Source organism: Sebastes umbrosus, chromosome 19 (genome assembly GCF_015220745.1).
Source record: "Sebastes umbrosus isolate fSebUmb1 chromosome 19, fSebUmb1.pri, whole genome shotgun sequence".
NCBI classification, from domain to species: domain Eukaryota; kingdom Metazoa; phylum Chordata; class Actinopteri; order Perciformes; family Sebastidae; genus Sebastes; species Sebastes umbrosus.
Window position 1 is genome coordinate 19,842,764 of NC_051287.1, and position 21,552 is coordinate 19,864,315.

At 39.7% G+C, this 21,552-nt stretch overlaps 1 protein-coding gene and 1 long non-coding RNA gene across 4 annotated transcripts in view; one reads left to right on the top strand and one right to left on the bottom strand.

Annotated features, from left to right (window-relative positions):
• Positions 1-2,632: 2,632 nt before the first annotated feature.
• LOC119478509 lies at positions 2,633-21,545 on the bottom strand. Its single transcript, XR_005204459.1, has 3 exons — positions 20,459-21,545; positions 17,256-17,258; positions 2,633-2,644 (listed from the first exon to the last, which is right to left on the bottom strand). It is a non-coding gene; the product is annotated as an uncharacterized LOC119478509 (long non-coding RNA).
• The window catches only part of kcnn2 (potassium calcium-activated channel subfamily N member 2), a 29,605-nt gene continuing 13,988 nt past the window's right edge, over positions 5,936-21,552 (top strand). Inside the window, exons 1-2 of one of the 3 annotated variants that reach the window (XM_037753308.1) lie at positions 5,936-6,991; positions 8,321-8,413. In XM_037753308.1, coding sequence (XP_037609236.1) covers positions 6,188-6,991; positions 8,321-8,413 — 897 coding nt within the window. In that variant the 5' untranslated portion in view covers positions 5,936-6,187. Of the gene's footprint in view, positions 6,992-8,317; positions 8,414-21,552 lie in introns of all 3 variants that reach the window. The other 2 variants (XM_037753309.1, XM_037753307.1) reach the window with 2 other exon arrangements.

Below are 21,552 nucleotides of genomic sequence, written 5' to 3' on the forward strand. Positions count from 1 at the left end.
CCAACACGTAACTGGGCCTTGACCTCTTGGAGGTAGAAGGCCAGTTCCTTCAACCTACCTTGCTTAGCTTTCAGCCACCACAACAGATTAGCGCCAGAAAATGGATAGATGAAAAGCAATTTATTTATGTAAATAGACTTTTGACAACTATAAAGCTATAAAACCATAAAAAAAAACTGTAATAAAAATCCTGTTAGCATATTGAACCATATTTTCTGCTTTGACATGAACATCACAGTATGCAGAGCAAAAGCCTTTTCACTTTCTTTTGGTGAAGCAAAGGATTAACATTTTCTCTGTGTTTTGATAATATATTTTGTAAGTACATGGTGTGAATATTTGTTCATATAACATTACAACTGTTAACATTACAATTCTATTAGATTGAGGTTACTAAATTCAAACAAGACCTGCAAGCAAAAGGTTTTGTTAGCTTTCCAGGACCCCCTAAAAAAAAGTACAGATGATAAAGTTGTTGAAAAAGTCCTTGTAGGTATAGGAATTATTAGAACCCCAAAATAGCAACTACAGAAGCTATTTTGTTCTGCTCAAGGACTAAAGTTTCACTATTTATATGCATTGCCCTTTTAGCCTTGTTATCACCATTTTCATCTACTGCAGTATTGTCTGACAACAGCCATCAAGATGGTGTTTTATGTCATTTTTAGGCCATGAGGTCAAATTCTCGAAAGGTCAGAAAAGTCTACACCGAAACAAAGATAGGATTCACATAGCTCCGCCAACAGAATTTAAAAAAAAATGACAATAATTTATGCTTTACTCCTCATGATCAACTTGTATATCATCAGAGTTTCGTCCATAAAATTTGATTAGCACACAAATTCATTCCGTTTTGTGCTTTTAAAGAGGACACACAGATGTCCACACCATTGGCAGAGAATAAACTGTACTAATTTATTACATAAAGCACATGAAGTGCAGACATAATTGTACATCTGTAGATAGATTTAAACAAAGTCAAACCATTCATTCCAACAACAGTAATGGTTTTATAAATGCTGCCAACGTACAAGTGGAGTCCAATTTATTACACTTTCAAACCATATAATGTATAAACCATATCGTGTTACACAATAGCATCATTTAGATTCTTCATCTCAATCATTGCTCTGATCTTTCTCATCTGTAGTGTCAGAGTCACCCAGGGCCTTGAAGTTATTAAAAATAGACCCTGAAGCAAAATAAATCCTGCGCATAACAAAACAAAAGCAATCTCACCGACCTCACCATCATGGGAAAACAGCAATCAATGTTCTTCGAACAACCAAACTTTCTTCTAATAATAAATGTACAGGAATTTGTCATGGTGACATTGGTGTAAATACGTATTGATATCTTTCAGAGCACATATTGATTATAGCACATCTAAGGCACAGATGCAAGACTGCCTCAGATATGCTGCAAAGGGACTCTTTAAAACACATCACATTCTATAGCTGTGTGCATTCAAGCAATATGATGTACAGTTTAGATTTAGCTTTGCAAGAAACAGAGGCCAGTGTGTGATTGTGACTGAGAAAGTTGCATTAAATGAGATGTTATATAATAATGTGTTAGTTTAGATTGCCTATTTTTGGATAGCTTATCATTAAACGTGCAGTTGGCAGAATGTTTGTGGCATCATTGGGCATCAATTCCATAATAACCTTTCAGCATATTTTAATTCAAGTATTCTGGGAGAAAACTAGACTTCTGCACCTCTTCATGGCATAAATTAAATAGAGGAGACTCAAAGTCAAAATGTTGGTAAAGAATGGTCATAACTCTCAGGAAGAAGCTATTGAGGTCAAGGATGTTCTTCGTCTTAATGGACCTTCAACCAAAGGAAACATGGGAAATGTCTGCTGAGCATCTGAGAGGCTGTTTCTGTCAACCTAAGTAGGCACTTTACTTGCCTCCCTCCACATTTTCTACCTACTTGTCAGACTGATCAAAACACAGTCCAGTAGGTAAACACATGGAGGTGGGGAGTAAAGTGGTGCTGACTCTCTAAGTGTGCTAGGCAACATCATGTTTCCCTTTTGAGGTACATCTGAAGGGTGGCAGAGAGAGCTGCATGAAGCAGGAGCGAGCTGTAGGCTCACAACAATATTAAAGATTTTATCTGCAGGATTAAAACCACACTTGATCTGAATGACATTTATAGTCTAGAGGAATGAATACAGATGGCATTCATAATCGGCAGCCAACATCTGCAGGTATATGTCTACATTAGATATTCAATAGGAATCAGCCAACACCGTAAAAATGAATAAATGTGAATGTGTATCTCAGAAAATGTTTTCCCATTTTAATCTCAGCGATTCTATATATCACACATTTCTATTTATACATTTACATTTAAATAATGTATGTGGGATTTGACTTTGTAATCTTGATGGGGATGTATTATTGAATTATCCTATAGACTTATTACAGTATATTAAATGCATGCGTTCAAATGTTTCTCTGCTCGGTAATTATTACACTTGTCTCCTGTATACGTGTCATCTGGATGAAATGTGGTTTAATCCTAGAAAGGGCAAAATGTACCAGAATATCAGTTTGTAGATTAATTAATACAAATTATCATGTTTGCCCTTTGTGAGCCCTCTTGTAAGACATGTCACAGTCTCCACAGACACTTCCACCACTAGGGGGAGCGATAAGCAGATCCACAGACAATAATATGTGCATGACTAATATGAATGCACTCCAACTAATTATAGTGCATTGATCATAAATCTCTGACTGAATGAATAACCGGCCTCTAGGACTCTCAGGGGACTTCATGAGCAACTGGCTCATCTCAGATCTCTCTGAGCAGAGCCTTGATGCGTGTGTATTTATATTTTATGTCCTGCTTTTTAATATATTTTATAGCTTTCTGCTTCCTATATTGTGTGTGTGTGAGGTGTGTGTGTGTTTATACATGTATAAATGTATGCATATATACATGTATACATGTATTTATGTATATACTGTATAAGTGTATACATTATATACTGTATGTATGTATATATTGTATATGTGTAAACATGCATAAATGTATGTATGTATGTATGTATACTGTATATGTGTACATGTATACATGTATGTACGTATATACTGTATATGTGTATACATGCATATATGTATGTATGTATATATGTATATACTGTATGTATGTATACATGTATATACAGTATATGTTAATACTGTATTTGTATATATACTGTGTGTGTGTGTGTATATATATGTATATATGTGTTTGTGTAAATGTATATATATGTGTGTGTACTCTACATGCATATGTACGTCTGTATATACGTATATATATACTGTTTACTGTATATATACTGTATATACATATGTTATCAAACATCCCTTGAAAATTAGATCTCAGTTTCAATGGGACTTACCTGATTATATGAAGGCTATTTGAGAAACATGACTCTTTTTTTATTTTTTAATAAATATCAAATGTAGTAATCAGAAAACACACTAACATTTTTTTAGCTATATTTTGCCAAGCAGTTTTACGATGGTATTTCATGTTGGAAAGGCTAAAATGTTTGTGCTGAAAAAACACTATTGTAATGAGTTCATTCTATTGATAGATAGCATGGTATCTCCATGAAAGTTCAATTAACTTTCAGATTCATAAAACAAAAATTCATAACTGCTGGTGAGCCTCGATGGGGGTAAAACTGCTGAGGTATAGTGATTAGGGATCTTCTGATTAAATTACTGGGGGGGAAACTAATTAGATCAATGAGGGAAAATACAGACTATACTTTGGGTGGAATGTGGAAAATAACAGCATAAATATGGGGTGCATGCTTCCACGTACTGTAACAGAGAAAGATCATCAATCATCTTAAATGAACATCTCTCCAGCGTCTCTATATCCTCTCTCTCTGTGCGCCACACAATAATAACATGTTGCCCGGATATAGGCTATATACCGTTGTCCCTCCTGTTGAAGATACGTGGCTTGAATTGATGCAGACTGCCTTCATTCACTGGACTCCCCACACACACACACAGGGAGAAGATAAAAGGCTGTGAACGTGGGGGCTGTCACGTGGTGTGTCGACCCCAGCCAATCAGGAGTAAGTGCGCATTGCGATCCTGTGCAGAGGGCTTGTTTTATTAAAGGGTTGGTAGTGATCAATGAGCGAGTGGAGCTGTCCACGGTGCTGAAAGTTAGTTCATGATGGACTCTCTTTCAGCACCATGGACAGCTCCACGCTCACAACTCCCTATTTTAAAACAAATATGTAATATAATACTATGTTTATATTTTTAACTAGTCCTTTTCAAACTTTGCATGTGTTTAGATTCTTTATTGTTGTTTGCTGGTGGATGATATAGAGAGACAACTTTACCAATGCAACTGAAGCAAAACTGCGCAGCTCGGACTATAATCCCACTACAAATAAGGTTTACAAAAAAGATCAACAGTCCTTAGACTTAAATTTTGTTGCTGCTGCATACGACATGTGGATGATTGGGGTTTCAGCCTTGTGGTTTATGCCTCCACAGCTGCTCAATCTCTGGGCTGTATTTCCTCAGGGTGTTATAACTCTTCTGCTCCATTAATAACGCAGCTTCACCAGCGGTCACATCAGCCATGTATAGGTGCTCTACAGGCCTGCACGATCACATGGTCCAGCAGGCCAATGAGCTGAATGGAGTCAGCATCGTGTAAATCAGCTGTGACACTGAGCTATACGTGTGTTTCCTATGAAGTCAATAAAATGGCAAAAGCAGTCAGGAATTTATGAATTAGCCCATGCAGGCCATGGCTGATGGGTGTTGTGCGCAAATTGCATCTGTGGCAGTATTTCACAATGCAGAAGTGTGTTCATGGGCTGATATTTAACAGCAGTAAAGTCTGTTTTTAATTTACACTTTTAAAAAAAGCTATTCTTTTTGGGTTTGCAGTTTCAGAAGTTCAGATCTCTCTATATAAAGGCGTAAAACTGCACAGGTATAGATCTCCGAAAGCAAATAATACTGTTGATCCTGATGAAACGAGGCTGGGCTTCACATCTCATGGTTGCAACCTTTTTTTCATGACGTCGAGACAGTATGTCTGTATGTATATACCGTATATGTGTATTCAATATATACTGTATTCATGTATATGCTGTATATGTGTAAACATGCATATATGTATTTGCTGTATATGTATAAACATGCATATATGTATGTATACTGTATATGTATACATGTATACATGTATGTATGTATACATATATATATATTCTGTATGTACGTATATACTGTGGCAGTATTTCACAATGCACAAGTGTGTTCATGGGCTGATATTTAACAGCAGTAAAGTATGTTTTTTAATTCACAATTTAAAAAAAAGCTATTCTTTTTGGGTTTGCAGTTCCAGAAGTTCAGATCTCTATATATAAATGTGTAAAAGTGCACAGGTATAGATCTCTAAAAGCAAATAATACTGTTGATCCTGATATAAATGAGGCTGGGCTTCACATCTCATGGTTGCAACCTTTTTTTCATGGCGTTTTTCAATGCAGAAGTGTGTTCATGGGGTGATATTTAACAGCAGTAAAGTATGTTTTTATTAAACACTTTTAAAAAAAGCTATTCTTTTTGGGGTTTGCAGTTTCAGAAGTACAGATCTCTATAAACGGTGCAGGTATAGATCTCCAAAAGCAAAATAATACTGTTGATCCTAATGAAACGAGGCTGGGCTTCACATCTCATGGTTTAAACCTTTTTTCATGACGTTTTTCAATGCAGAAGTGTGTTCATGGGGTGATATTTAACAGCAGTAAAGCATGTTTTTTAATTTACACTTTTAAAAAAGCTATTCTTTTTGGGCTTGCAGTTTCAGAAGTTCAGATCTCTATAAATGAAAGTGCACATAGATCTCCAAAAGCAAAATAATACTGTTGATCCTGATGAAATGAGGCTGGGCTTCACATCTCATGGTTGCAACCTTTTTTTCATGACGTCGAGACAGTTGTTTTGGTCCCCCCCCCCCACCCCCCCCCCCCCCCCCCTCTCCTTCGGCCCAATCGGAGGCTCCTCCAGCTCTCACACAATCTACCGGAGCCGAAATGGGTCCCTCCATGCAGCAGCGGCTCCGTCCTCCGGTAAGGTACCATAACGCCCTTCGTCGGGTGCTCTGTGGTACCCGACTGCTGCTTTAACCGGCAGCACTGACATGGAAACCCCATCATTGCAGCTGCAGAACGATTTCTTCCCCGAGCACCACCAGCAGCAGCAGCAGCAGCAGTTCCAGCAGCACTGTAAGTACCAGCACTACTGCAGCAGCGTGCAGCAGCACGAGCAACGCTGCACCTGCAGTAGCTGCACCTGCGATGCGCGCAAAAGCCTCGTCTTTCGCGGGACGTCGCCGACCACTGTGGGAACTTTAAGGACACCTTCGGAAACGTCTTCGAGGCAAGGAGGTTGCCAGTACAGCGTCTGCGAGTTCACACCCTCCAGTCATGGTAGTTCATCCAGGCATCATCAGCAGCAGCAGCAGCAGAAGCATCGGCAGCAGAGAGGCAGCCTGGGCAGCAGCAGCCACAAAGACAGTAACTCCTATAATGAAATAGCCATGAGCAGCTGCAGATACAACGGCGGCGTGATGCGGCCGCTGAGCAACTTGAGCTCGTCCCGCAGAAACATACACGAGTTCGATTCCGAGTCGCAGCCTCTGCAGCCCATCTCAGCCGCAGACGCGTCGGACACTTTGGTCTCCAAGCCGGAGAACAATTCCACCACGCTGATGCCTTACGCATCCGGAGACGGAGGAGGAGGAGGTGGAGGAGGAGGCTGCGGCCACAGTGGAGGAGGCAAATCGGGGAAAAAGAAGAACCAGAACATTGGAGAGAAGCTCGGACACAGGAGGGCCTTGTTTGAGAAGAGGAAGAGGCTCAGCGACTATGCTTTAATCTTTGGGATGTTTGGGATCGTTGTTATGGTTATAGAGACTGAACTCTCATGGGGAGCCTATGGAAAGGTGCGTATCTATACACATGTCGTCCTGCAGAGTTTAATTTAGTATAGCATGTGACAAGACAGGAGCAAGTCAATAAAAAAAAGTGTTATAGAAAAGCACTTTAAATAAGTCTGGGAGCTCACTGCAAAGTGTCCCATGTATAGTCACATGCAAGGCCAAAAGGCCCACTGCTGTCCAACCATGAGCCCTATAATAGTCCAACAAAGATATATCACATGTCAGAATCTGTTGCAGCTACACCTTAAGAAGCTGAATGCATGCTTTTTTTTTCCAGATTTTTTTTATGGGGGCTGGTTTACCACCATATACAATGTTAAGAATTTCCCAGTAAAATAACAGTAAAGAACTGGCAGCAGTTTATGTTACTGTAAAATTAACATTATTATACTGCCGCTGAAATTTACAGCTTTGTACTGTTAATGAAAAATACAGTTTGAACTGTTTGTTTTTTATTAATTTCACAGTATTTTACAGTTAATTTACCGTTTAAAGATACATTATATAGCTGTTTTTCCACCTTTCTTTTACTTACTGATTTGTTTTAATGCACTATTTAGGTTGTATTTTTTACATACATTTTAATAAACATTATTTTTTTGCCTAGATGAATAGACTTAGCAGGTTACAGACATAGGAATAGTCACACTAAATATAATTAAAGGCACTTGTTAGGAAAAAGGCTATAATAGACTTGTTGACACTTTTCCCAAAATGTCTGTGTATAGCTGGCTACAAGCACAGGATGCAAACCATAACAACATGTGAGTGAAGAACAGAGCTAATTCACTGATTTTACAATCATGTACAATGTACAAACCTCACATGTGCAGATCAGGTCCCAGAATTAAAAAAATACTGCATGAAACTGTTACTGATGATACTTTAGACAGTTGATCAGCAGTAAAGTGCTGTTTTTTAAGAATACATTATAGTTCAGTTAAAAAACGGCCTATGAGCGTAATCTAACAGGTTTTCTTTTGTATTAACAGTAAAGCACTGTTTTTAGCAATAACAGGTTAATACTGTTGAAATCCTGCTGTAAATTAACAGCAATTGTTTACAGTGTGGGGCTCACTGCAAAGTGTCCCATGTAGTCACATGCAGGCCAAAAGGCCCACTGCTGTCCAACCATGTTCCTTATAATAGTCCAAAAAGATATCACATGTCAGAATCTGTTGCAGCTACACCTTGAAGAAGCTGAATTATTACTTGCATGTTTTTTTTTCCCCAGATTTTTGGGGGGCTGGTTTACCACCATATAAGAATGTGATTTCATGTCATGATGCTGTGTGTTGTTTGGCTATAGTGTTGTTGCTCTTTTTCCAGGAGTCCCTGTATTCATTAGCTCTAAAATGCCTGATAAGCCTTTCTACAATCATTCTCCTGGGGCTGATTATCATATACCATGCAAGAGAGATACAGGTAATGTTGTCACACTTTTTTCTTATTATCTTAACTGTTGATGTTGTTGAAGGGGTCAGCAGCAACAGTCTGCTGTAACATTTAGTAAATGCTCAATTTAATGTGAAATTAACACAGCCTTTTACAACTTTATAAGATGTCACAAATAGGTTTGTCAGTCAGTGCGTTTTGCAGAAAATTAGAATTTGCAGTTTTATTGATTTGCCAAAGCAAATAACTCATTGTGAAAGCAAGTGTCATATTTCAGTTTCTGTGCAGTGTCTTTATCATAATATGTATCACTCCAAAGTGTCTAATGTTTGTCCATGGCTCCATGTTTTAAATATCAAAACATCTCTATACAGCTCTGTGATTGCATAAATGACAGTAGAGATGTGTTTGGACAGTATAGAGTGATCATCATCATCTTTTGGCGCCCACATTAACAGTCCATTATACATTTTTGATAAGATTTACGAGCTCCTCACAGGACTCAGTGGATGAATATAGATTGCCAGCGTCCCCTGAGATGCTCCAACACTTGGACAGTTTTATGACCTTGCCTCGGAGCATTGTTGCATTACTTACAGGTCTGGCTTCCTGCGCTTCAGCACTTGTGTCTTTGTTAAACAGCTCCAAAATGAATGGTGCCACTTTCTGCAGGGTGGACGTATGTTGCCAGATAGCTTTCATGTATCAGATACTTTCTTTTTTAGTATTAAAAGGGGAAAACTTCACTTGAAAAGAAGCACAACTCAAGCATTTTCTCAAATCTTGAATGGCACCATGTTTAATCGGACGAAAGATGGCAATGGCGATTAAAAAAAGGCCTTTAGCTGAACTGTATGAGCTGATCCAGCTGTTTCCATCTGCTCTTATTTAAGATGAAGAATATGTTTTAGCAGAACTGAAAAATTACATTTGGACAATACATGAGGCTCTCCTCTTTTGCATACAAAGTTGCATTAGCTACAGTATATTCATCAGCCTTGCTGGTGTATTTAGTGCTTACAAGTCCCAGGGGAGAATCAGTCATAGAAATAGCCCAACAGTAAAACGTGTCAGCCCCTTCAGATGTCTCATTGTAAACCTTTCTTTATGAGGGATGATAGAAATGCACATTACCATATTTCAATGCATAACAGAAGTGTTTTCATTTTGCCGGCAGACAGTCTCCCAGTAGCTGTTTATAAATTAGAAAGCATACTGTAAGTTTACATGAGTATCATGTTCATTCTTCCCTCCCTCGGCCTCCACACCTTTTACTTAATCCTCTGTAAATTATTCAATTCATAAACTGAGCTTTTTTTATCCTCCTGCTTGGGCAAACCTTTCTTGATGTTGGATAATGTATTGAGGTGTGATGAATATCTTGCAAAGGTGCATTTGTCATCCCAGCAGGTTTCCATTTAGTGAGTTTTATGTTAAATTGGTAGTGGTGCCTCAGCCGTACTTTTATGGTCCCTGTTCACAACAAACCAGTTAAATGCTTAAGCACTGGATTGTGCTACAGTACATACTTCTGGTCACTCATATATTCTCACTGTCTTGATGCAGCAACACATCTGTATTGATAAATATGGTGATGATAGCAGTTTTTAAAAAGCTTGAAGCCTCTGATCTACACATTAAAAATGGCTGTGAAGCAGTATTCTTTCCTTCACTACAAGCAAGCTGAAAATTTAATTTTAGATCTGAAACAAGCTTTTCTTTCCATTCCTTTAATTGTCAGTAGGTGCACATTTACCCCACAGGAAGGCTGTTTCAAACCTCTTTGATCCAGACTCCTCTGACAGTCACGTCGATACCCAAAAACGTTTTTCACCCGAGATAGCTCTCTTTCTCTTCACGATAAAGATGTTTCTTCTTTTGCTGACCTAGAAAACTTTATTAAGGCAATTGTTTGCCCTAGAGTGGATTACTGCAATGCACTTTTCATCACATATCCCCTCTCCACAATGATTTATATACAACTTATTCAAACGTAGAAGCCTGAACACCTAATTCATCAAGTCCCCCCTTTGGAGCAAAACTATCAGCCGGTTCTTGGAACCTGACTCTGTCTTACTATTTAAATCCAGTTCATAGTGTTTATGTTTCGACTTCCACCACACCAGCTGCTCCTTTGCTTCCCTGCCTGAAGGGAATTTGTGCCTGTTGTTGCTAGTCTGTCATTACTCCTGCAGACTGACATACTGTATGTACTTGCACACATACACACACGCAGACAAATTAATTCTAAATCTATCTTGCTAATGACACACATATGCACACACAGTTGCTCTGGATGTGTGTGTTTCCTTTTGATTTTCTCTTCTGCTTCTTTCATTTGCATCTGATAAAAATTTGATTTGACTTCATATGAATTCAATTTAATTCTATCAGCTCAAATTTTTTATTAGACCCTCCCTGCCATGTCTTTCAAACTTAACGCTGCCCCTAGTTTATAACAGACGCTTACTGTTACAGTAAAAGAGTAATCCATTGATTTAGACTGAATATAAAAAAAGATCAAAAGAACCAGAGATATTGTTTTCTTTTTTATTCCACACATTTGCCTTCCTTGTCACAACCTGCATTACTACATTACCCACAATACAAATGGACCGCAGACAGTTTGATCAGTTATTCAGGTGTGTTACGTTGCGTTCCATTTGCTTCGGTGCTGGGAATGACGTCACACCCGAGTTGACCGCGTTCCAGTACAATAAATCAGAAAACTTAATGGGGTTTGCTCCGGCCAGGTTAGCCATTGTTAGCTATAGTTAGCAATACCAGTTGATAACAAAATGAAAACAGAGGTCTGGTGATAAGCGCACTTCTTTCTAACTCCACGCCCCCAGATTTGTTTCATTTTTTCAACTTGTAGTCGCAATTTATGCACCCAATACGACTGATATCAGGCCATTAAGTAGGCGTTATCTGTCACCATAAGCACCATAGATGGGGGTCAGTAGGGGCCTACTACGTTGTAAAAGTGAAAGTGAAACTTAAAAGCAACACGTTCTAACACGTAAAACCGATTGAAATGTCATGTTTTGAACACAAACAAAAAGGCTTCTTTAGGTTTAGGCAAAACAATAAACTACAACTTCTTTAGGTTTAGGCAACATCACCACTTTTATTTTAGGGAAAAACATTGTGTTTTGCCTTAAAATAACTACGATTCAAAAGTGAAAGCGAAACATAAGGCTTGTGAACAAAAAGAACTACAAACTACACGCTGTTTGTTTCACACATGAATGCCTGTGTTTTGTATCCCATCCATCACCCCATACCTCCACACCATATGGAGTTTCATGCTGTCTATCCTATAGCACCTGACTTCCGCTTCTGCTCCTGTCATAATTACTACGGTCGCTAAAGGTCGCTGTCGTGTTCATTTATATCTTCTTTCTATACCTTCATGTGAATAGATGATAAAAACCTACTAGTGGGTGTAGTAGGCCCCTATTGACCCACATCTATGGTGCTTACAGCGATCGATATCGCCTATTTAATAGCCTGACAACAGTCCAATCGGCTGATTTATTGGACATTGTGCAGCTCCCTCTGGAGACACAAAAGGCAGTAGTACTCCCCAAGACCTGTAAACAGACTTTGATATGTAAAACTGGTCGAGGTCCCCTTTAAGAATCTGAAATCTCTAAACTCAAGCTGATATATTTTGATATAATTTTGTCAGACTTTTCAAAGACATACAACTATTTTCATATGCTGTACTCCCATTGACTAGTAAATAGTGAGTGTCCTTTTAAATCATAGTTTTCTGTCATAGAATTTCACTTAACAAAACACAAGCCAGTAGTATTATCTACATCACACGCTATCTTCTATTGTGTTGTTCAGTATAATGTGATGTCCCTGGTTTGTGACCCCCACGGTCATGACTCTACATGAGCACAGCATGTTTTGGGATATTAGTAGAGTGCTATTTCGAAAGTGCACTTTTCCATGTGAGAAGTCTTTGCTCCTGCAGGGGAAATAGATTATGCATGCACATCCATGTGTACCCACAGATGCCTGTCAGATGCAGAAGCATAAGTCAGGATGATGAAATATTTCCTCACCACTTCTAGCCCCTTAAAACTGATTTACTTGTCAGACTCGGTAAAGACTGTGCCCTCTCGTTTTAATAACAGGAAGTTTTTCCTCCTCAGAGTGACTGAGAACTCAAAAGGTCAGGTCAGACAGGGTAGATGTTGGACACCAGCTGTCATTTGAATTGTTTAGCGATACATTTGCTGTGCTGCAGTGGCAGTGACGGGTGATCTACTGGGCCAAGTGCATTAACAGAGAGAAACAGTGTGTCCATGTTCTGCTAAATGTCCCCAGACTTGTCCCACAATCAGGCCAGGTAATATTAATGTTCAGTCCTCCTTTGTACATGTTGGTGTTGCTCAGTACCTTTTTATACTTCTCCTTCAAACGTTATCGGCCTGATTCAGCCCCAATGATATCTTTTGTTAACAGCTGGCGATCCGCCGGAGGACTTTTTAGACTTTTAAGTTGCTGCGTTGGCAGGCAGCGACTTAATGTACAGCGTGAGTGGAAATGGAGAGGTTAGAGTCTGTAGCTGCTAGATGACTTTGATTTGTCATTGTCGGAGTCGGATATGAGCTACGAGCGGGGAGCTCTCGCTGCTAAGATGGTTGATGAGTTCCCCCTAATTCCCAAAAAGACAGAAAACTGACATTTTTAAAGTTTTCTCTTCCTCTCACATCAAGCGCTCGTAGCCGAGGGGCATTTGTGTTAAGGCCATTGCTGTGTCGCCGTACCTTGTGATGACAGTTCTGCTGAGTTTTCCCAAACTAATGCAAAACGCTTTGGGGGCTGTTCTGTCTTTGATGTGTACTTTTTTGATATAAGTCAGCGCTGATGTTTCACAGTATTACATTTTACAATCTGCAGAAAAGATAAAATAACAGCACATCGCCAAAACTGTGCCAGCGAAGTTAGACTTGGCCATGCTTGTCAGACCGCCCCTGGGTGGTGTGTATGTGTCAGAGATAACTGCAGGAGACGCTCTGCATTTCTCACAGTGAAATCTGTCCTCTACCTGAGACTCCAGACGGGAGTCAGATAACCACCGCTGGCTGGTGACCTCAAAGTTTTCAGTGAACATACAGGCTTTCAAGGGCAGAGACACTCAGCCTCCCAATGAGTTGAGAATCCTAAAAATTATTTATTCATGGCATTCACTCAATTGCATCTGCCTTTAAACATGCAGGTGATTCGAGGTTATTAATTTGTTGGCCGGAGCAGCAACTCTTTAAAGAAAGAAAGATTTATACAAGCTTTTACTTTGGCTCAGGGAGGCTTAACTTTGCTTGAATAGAAGAATGTATATGCAAATGTGAGACTTAATTTCAGAAACAAAAGCAAACTGAATCAGCAACAGTTTCGGATTTACTCAGCAAAGTGGCCTCTTAGTGGCTCACTTTGATATCATAAATAAAGCATTGCATTAAAGTCTAATCGGGCAGAACCTCTCAACCTAATTCACTAATGAGATTGAGCGATTTCATTCCCAGTGACAAGATATATGCTCCCATCTCCACATTACACAGATTAAATATTGAGCCGGACTCCATTAGTTATATTGAGCGTCGTGAAACCAGTAACCAACCCAGCTTAGCAGCGCAGGTGAGCTCCGCTGAGACAGCACAGAGTAGACGCAGGACAGCGGCAGGCGGAGGATGATCTCAGGACTTATACAGCTGTATTGTCTCTCAACCTGTACCATGATGAGCAAGGGGTGTGCACTCTTAGTGATTAGACTGTATTCTGTGTCCATCAGAAGACGAGCTGAGAAGCCAGTGACTGACCAGTGCTGGAATGGTCCTCGACTCGTCCTCGTGGTCACCGTATCAGCTGTTTGTTCTCTGAGATGTGTTGCACAATGCAGGGGCTTAATGTGTGGGCTCTTCTACTTTATTGTCACTGTGAGGATACCATTTTTTTTGGAAAGTGAGGACATTTTGGCCAGGGTTAAGGTTGGAATTAGATTAAGTGTTTGTGTCTGTCCATGTAAAAATAAATGGGTTATACTGGCCAGATTAAAGAGCAAACAATTAAAAAAAAAGTTCACCGAAATTACAAAAAAAACATACTCTGTTTCCTCATTTTTCTATGATTGATTGATTTTATTTATGGATTATCAGACAAAGAAAACAAAAAAATACTTATTTCCAACATGGACCCAAGATGTTAGAAGACAAAGAAAACACAACAAAGCACAAGACATTCAACACTAAACACTAGACAAAAACAATCCTGAAATCCCAAAACACGTCACCACAACTCAAGTATAGTATAAAGGTATCTGGCTATGCAGATAGATTTGGTTTGATTTCCCCAGGTTCGGAGTTATCCTTCTCTGCCTCAGCTCGGCGTGAAGGACATTGTTTCTGGAAAGAAATGTTGCTGTTGAATTTTTAGCCATGCTAGTCGGGCTGTCGGTAGGTCGATCCACCACTTTGGTCCAGACTGACTGTTGGATGGATTTCCATGAAACTTTGTGCACACATTCTCTGGAGGGTGAAGCCTATTGTCTTTGGTGACCCCCTGACTTTTCCTCTAATGCCACCATGAGGTTGATGGTTATGGTTCTGAGTGAAATGTCTCTTTAGATGGATTGCCATGAAATTTGGTTCGGACATTCATGGTCCCCTCAGGATGAATTATTATAACTGTTGGTGATCCTTTAACTTTTAATCCGACGTCTTCATCACGTCAACGTTTTAATTTCTTTAAAACTTTGGCTTATGATCAAATACCTGCAAAACAAAAGGCATTCCTATCACCCTCAGTTGAACTCTGTGTTTTGTGATAGCTAGCAAATGCCAACACACTGAATTAGGATGTCGAACATGTTGAACATTATACCTGCTACACGTCAGCGGTGACCTAAAGGTTAGAGAAGCGAGCTTGTGACGTAAGGTAACATTGTAAGGTTGTCGATTCAATCCCGCAGTCCAGTGGTGAAAGTGAAAAGCAGCATTTTCCCCTCCTTCATTACCACTACTGCGGTGCCCTTGAGAAAGGCCCTTAACCCTTGTCTGACTCACCAGATGTAGACTGTGGGTACAAGCCTGCCATTGGCTGCCTACTTCAGCCAGCATTCTCCACCTCTCCCACTATCTGCGCTATCTATTTTGCAAGGGCACCGTCGCTGCATCCTGGGCTTTGCACTGTCCAAGATCATTTTGATCGGTTTAAAGAAATACAAACATTTCCCCCCCTGTAGCAGAATGATAATGTGTGGAGCCAGACCTTTCTTTAGCGCTGACACAGTGCTGTGGAGATAGGTCTGGCTATGCGAGACTACCTTAACTCCAACCGCTCCAGTGGAGCAGCTCAGTGGCCAACAGATCAGACTGTGGTTGTACTGGACAGCTTCCAAGTGTGAACGTGTAGCCGTGTGAATGTGACCACGGTGTTCCTGCTTTGTCATTGTGACCATGGTAGCATGTTGGTGAAGAGCTATCTCATAATATGGGCAAATAAAACCCAAACTATCTGCATGCCAGGATACCACTATAGTGTTTAGTGAGAAAATATGTTGGGTTTTTTTGTAATTTGGGTGAATTGACCCTTTAAGTAGCTAACTAAATCTGCTTACAATTTCTCCAAATTTGGTCCAACTTGAAACTGAAGTTCCTCTTTGTTGATGCAGTTTGACGTCATCATGGTTTTCTGAGACCATTTGCCCCATAGATACAAAACAACTGTTTTATCTATGAATTACCCCTTCGAAGAACAATTTCTTTCTCCTTTATTTTCCCCCTCCTTGCTGTTATTCAAAGGCAGTATTATAGTTGTTTGGAAGGGTTGTGGGGTGTGTTTGATTTACCTCCTTACTCCTCCTCTGTACTAGGGCTGGGCGATATGGAGAAAATCAAAATATCGCAATATAATTTTGACCAAATACCGATTGATATTGCGACAATATTGTAGGGTTATCTATTGGTGTTTTCACAAAATATTTACACAATGAGATTTTTGATAAATAATCATCAGTAATGTGGATATAATGATTAAGTGGGTAAAGGGAAATAATAAAACAGCTAGAACAGTCTGGTATAAGTTCAGAAAATAACATCACTTATAACTGTAATGGAGCCTTTAAAACCAGGAAAACCCGGATATTATATCCAAAATCTAAGACGATATCTAGTGTCATATCTCAATATCGATATATTGTAATGTTTTATTGACTTGACCAACACAAATAAGATTCAATTGGCCTCTTTGAGCCTCTATTAGTTGTGTCATGATGCTGATTGCCAGACTGCAGTCTTCTTTGCTTTCATTCTTTCAAGACATGTCTCTACTTTCCTTACTTGCTGTGTTTAAATTATTTGTCAGCCTCCTGTAACTAATTTAAACGTGTCTGTTTTTAGGTCAGCCTCTCTTCCTCCGTATCGTATTGTGACATGATTTAAAACACACAGCATAGTTTCCTCCACCTCTCTGTCATAACTGCTGCTTCTGCTGCTAGCATGGAATATTTGATGCTCTGAGCTAAAGGGCCCTTGAGTATTGTATTTCAGGTCATCCATTACCATAATTGCTTTTACCCACCAAGTAGGCTTTCCTTATGCAACCTGCGTGTAAATGTTTAATTACATTGTTTTGAGGTAACAAACTTTGTAACTGCTTTTGACAGGCTGGGTTTGTTGTTTAAAATGTAAAATAAAACGCTGCTTGTGCTGTGTGTCCAAACAATAGATTTAGCCGCTTTCAGAGCTCTAATTCTGTAAGTAAGAAACCGTAGCAGAGCGGAGTCACAGCTTGTGTTTCCGTGTCTACATTACACTCAGTTGGAAAGCCGAACAAGACGAGCTGTGGTTAGAGTTACACACTTCTCTGACAGATGTCAGTTTGTTAAAGGAGCTCGGTGTCGCTCATTTGATATGAACAACTGCCTCTGAAAATTTAATTTGTGTGTTTTCAGTGTTTGGGGGGAACTTTGATTGTAGCCTTTAAATAAATATAAATGAGCTGCGGAGGCTTTATGGGTCAGTTGTACCGTTTGTTCGGGGACACGTGTTAGCTGTAGCTTGTTCTGTTTTTGTTGTAACATGCCAGCTTGTTGACAGTTTGATATTTCTTGTACAGTGGCTGGTGGACATATAATTGGCTCAGAAGCTATAATAAGCACGCTGTGTTTGCTGTTGTGGGTTCAGTGAAGGTTGTGTGATAAAGCGGAGCGAGCGGCTGCAATGTCAGAGTGCCTTCAAAGCTGTCAAGCTTTATGTGGAGCATTCATGTATGTCTGTGAGAAAAGTGGCAGTGCACCATGTTATCGATGTGCTTTATTTGTCCTTGAACGTGCTGATTAGGCGCTTTTATTTGAGAAATATGACTACTTCAGCAATTCAATTTTACGTAAGATATCACTGCAAAATTTACAATCTAGGTCACTGATCCCATTAGCCCTCCGGGATTGGGACAGTTTTTACTGCCATAATGAGAAGTTCCAAATTAAACTAAATGGAGAGTTGGCAAGATGCCGAGTCAGTGTGTGTTAGATATTATGAACATCTTATTTCTTATGGAATTAAAACCTTGACTTTTTAAAAGCGCAAGACCAGGCGGCAAACTCCTGTTCTGAAAAGGGAAACCAATGCTGAAGTGCCTTCAACTTGCATTCTTTCTAACAACCAGCAGGGGGCGACTCCTCTGGTTGCAAAAAGAAGTCTGATTGTATAGAAGTCTATGAGAAAAAATTAGCCTACTTCTCACTTGATTTATTACCTCAGTAAACATTGTAAACATGAGTTTATGGTCTCAATCGCTAGTTTCAAGTCTCTGTCCAGTCTGGGAGTTGTTTTTGTCTTACAACTTTAACCCTTTCACATTGTGTTTTCAGTTCATGAAAGTTAATTGTGACATTTTGGTCGTGTTCGGTTGTACTTCACCCTCTCGTGTCACTTCGGGTTGCAAAAAAAGCAAGATGGCAACAGCCAAAATGTCAAACTTGAGGCTTCAAAACCGTTGTCCACAAACCAATGGGTGATGTCCCGGTGACTACATCCATTTCTTATATACAGTCTATGAGCAAGACCCAACCCAGGGTTGTTGATATTTGGTTCGGACCCTCCCTTTGACATTGACAAAATTGCAACACCCATCCACCTTTAATTTCTCAACTCAACTCTGATTTCAAGCTTGATGGAACAAACCTGTGTACAGAGCCTGAATCGCATGTTAGGAGTGGAATTAGCTATTTGGTTGGCTTGTGAAAAAACGGCACGTTGTTTAGATAGATTATGTTCAATCCCTAATAACTATAAAGATCTATATCTACTGTGTCTGAAAACTGACATATTGACGCCAACAGAAACCATAAGGCAAAAAAGCCCTGATACAGAGACATGATTGTTGTCCTCTGCATATAACGTATACCTTTACGATCCATGTCGCACAGAAAAGGCATCTTTTGTCGTAATTTTTTAATATATTTATTCAAGCTTGTTTCACAGTAAATGCTGCAAGAAAAAGATGCAATTAAATATAATCCTGGGCCATGAAAGAATTATTTTTACCACCCTCCTTTCTGCACAAATTAAAAAATACACAACCCTCTGCCTTTTCTGACCCCTAATAATTTTTGTACGATCCCTAAATTTGAAATATATATTAAATTCTTCAAGGGTAATGCTGGCAGGTATTTGTGGAGTTGGGGGAAAAAAAGTCACTGAAAATCCAAACTGCACAGTTTGAATATCAAATATGAGCTGAGCTGAAGGATGAACCGACCTGTGCACAATCCTGTTCTCAGAGATGCTAGACTGTAAGCAGAAACATTGTTACCGTATGTGCATGTTTTCATTTTACATCCCGAGAAGTCACCAGACACAGTATAACTCATTACTTAGCATATTAAGGAGGTGTCCGCCAAAATATAATCATGTGCAGTTTTTCTTTTCTCTCCTTTAGCGAGGTTTCTGCTCTCGTGGCAACAACAGCCGCCAGGAAACCTCGTAGCTTGTATTTGCTGACAGCAACATTTTGTGAAACATCTATTGCCAGTTGTGACGGCCGGTAGGCAGGCAGAGGACCTTGAGGTGATTGAGTGGAGAGAGCAGGAGCAGATGTGGAGGAATATCAGTGTGGCGTGTCAACAAGAGGGATTATTTGACAAATGTAGGGGAAGCTAATGCAGTTTGATAGTATTTAATCTGCAAACATGAAACTCAGAGAGAGGAGTAAGATTGAGAGAGTGTATCTACGACTGAAAGCATGACCACTGTGAGCGAGCGGGCGAAGGCGGTCATGGGCTGAGCCATTAGTTCAGGGTGAATACACTGAGCAGTGAATCTTCTGGCCGAAGATAACCGCAGATTGGATTGAAAGTGATGAGGAGAAAGGAGGGGATGAACAAGAGGAGGGAGCAGCAGCAGAGGTGACCATGTGAGGAAGCTGCTGTATATGACGGAGGACAGGGCGGAGAAGAGTGATGAGGGGTGTTGAAATCCACCCACACTGAAGTCCCCAGCGGAACGGCCTACCTTCTGGTCGGGGTGGCCAGGCGATCAGAAGCTAATGCTAATGTGGAGGCGGCAGATGTTCTCATCAGTAGTTTAAAATGCATCCTGCATGCTGCTAATGTAACACTTATTTTGTAATGTTTTTTATTCAAGGAGCCTGAATGCAGAGAGAGAAACAACAGAGTCATTTTTAGTGGAGACATGTGGAAACAGACAATTTGGCCTAAAAACCACGTACTTTACATTCATTCTTGCCATTTATTGTTGAATTTTAGATCCCAGTGCCCAATGTGATGTTCTCAAATGTCTTGTTTTGTTCAACCAAAAGTCAAATACACAAAGATATTCAGTTTATTATGACATATGAGAAAGAAAAGCTTTTCTCGTCTGAGAAGCTGAAATCAGCAAATCTCTGGCATGTTTTCACTATTTTTAGTTAAAACGTGACAAAATAGTTGCTGACTATTTTTCTGCTCATCGACTAAACGATTATTTGACTTATCATTTTAGCTCTAATTTCGAGTAACTGTATACCTTCCAGACAGCCATTGTATTGCATCCATTTTACTTTAAAGGTACAGTGTGTAGGATCTGGCGGTATCTAGCAGTGCGGTTGCAGATTGCAACCAACTGAAACCTCTCCTGCGTGCCAAGCACGTAGAAGAACTACGATGGCTGATGCGAAAACACGAATGCTCTTCTCTAGAGACAGTTGTTATAAGAGTAGCATAGGTCATTTGGAGGAGACACAGTGCTTAGTTTGTGTGTGTGTGTATGAGGGACGTGAATGGTGAAGTGACGGTAGCGAATGACGGTAGCGAATGACGGTAGCGAATGGCGTTATCGTCTCCGGCCCAAGCAGGAAAAGATAACAGTGTTTGGTTTGTCCGTTCTGGGCTACTGTAGAAACATGACTGCCGGCTCTGTGTAGAGGACCCGCTCATATGTTGATATAAACGGCTCATTCTAAGTTAAAGCAAACGCACAGTTCTTATTTTCAGGTGATTATACACTAAAGAAAACATACTTATTCGTATTATATTCCATTTCTGCTAATAGATCCCCTAATTGTTACACATTGGTCCTTTTAATATGGAATTCAAACTTGAGAACGCTCGAAGCTTGAGATAGGTAATAGCAGGGATTACAGAAATGAATAGAAACAAATGACTACCTGCAAGAAGGACAAACACATGAAAACATATAAAACACTGTGGTATTCTTTGAAAAAAATATGCAGAAAAACAAAGGCATGATATCTCAGTGTTGCAGCCTTGATCAGATAGCCCAGTGCATATCTGAAGGGCATTTTTGGCCTTGAAACAGTGTAGCGTCCTCCCCTTATCTATCAGTTCATATCATATCAGTTATTTATTATATTCTTTCCTTCTCCAAATGCTCTTTTGAGCACAGCGACTTGGAAATTATACTCTGGAAAGTGGTCAAAAATAATGTATAATGTATATCATTTGTCATAAATAGGCAACAACACTGGGGAAAAAACTGCTAGGGTCTTTAAAATATGTGACTAAAAAATAAGATTTAATGACTCAAGGCTATTTGTGACTTATTGTTTAATGAGGTTTAATGATTTCCTGTAGCTTGCAATGTCACCATGATGGAAATGTTACCCTCCGTCACCCTCACCGTGCCCTTTCCTTG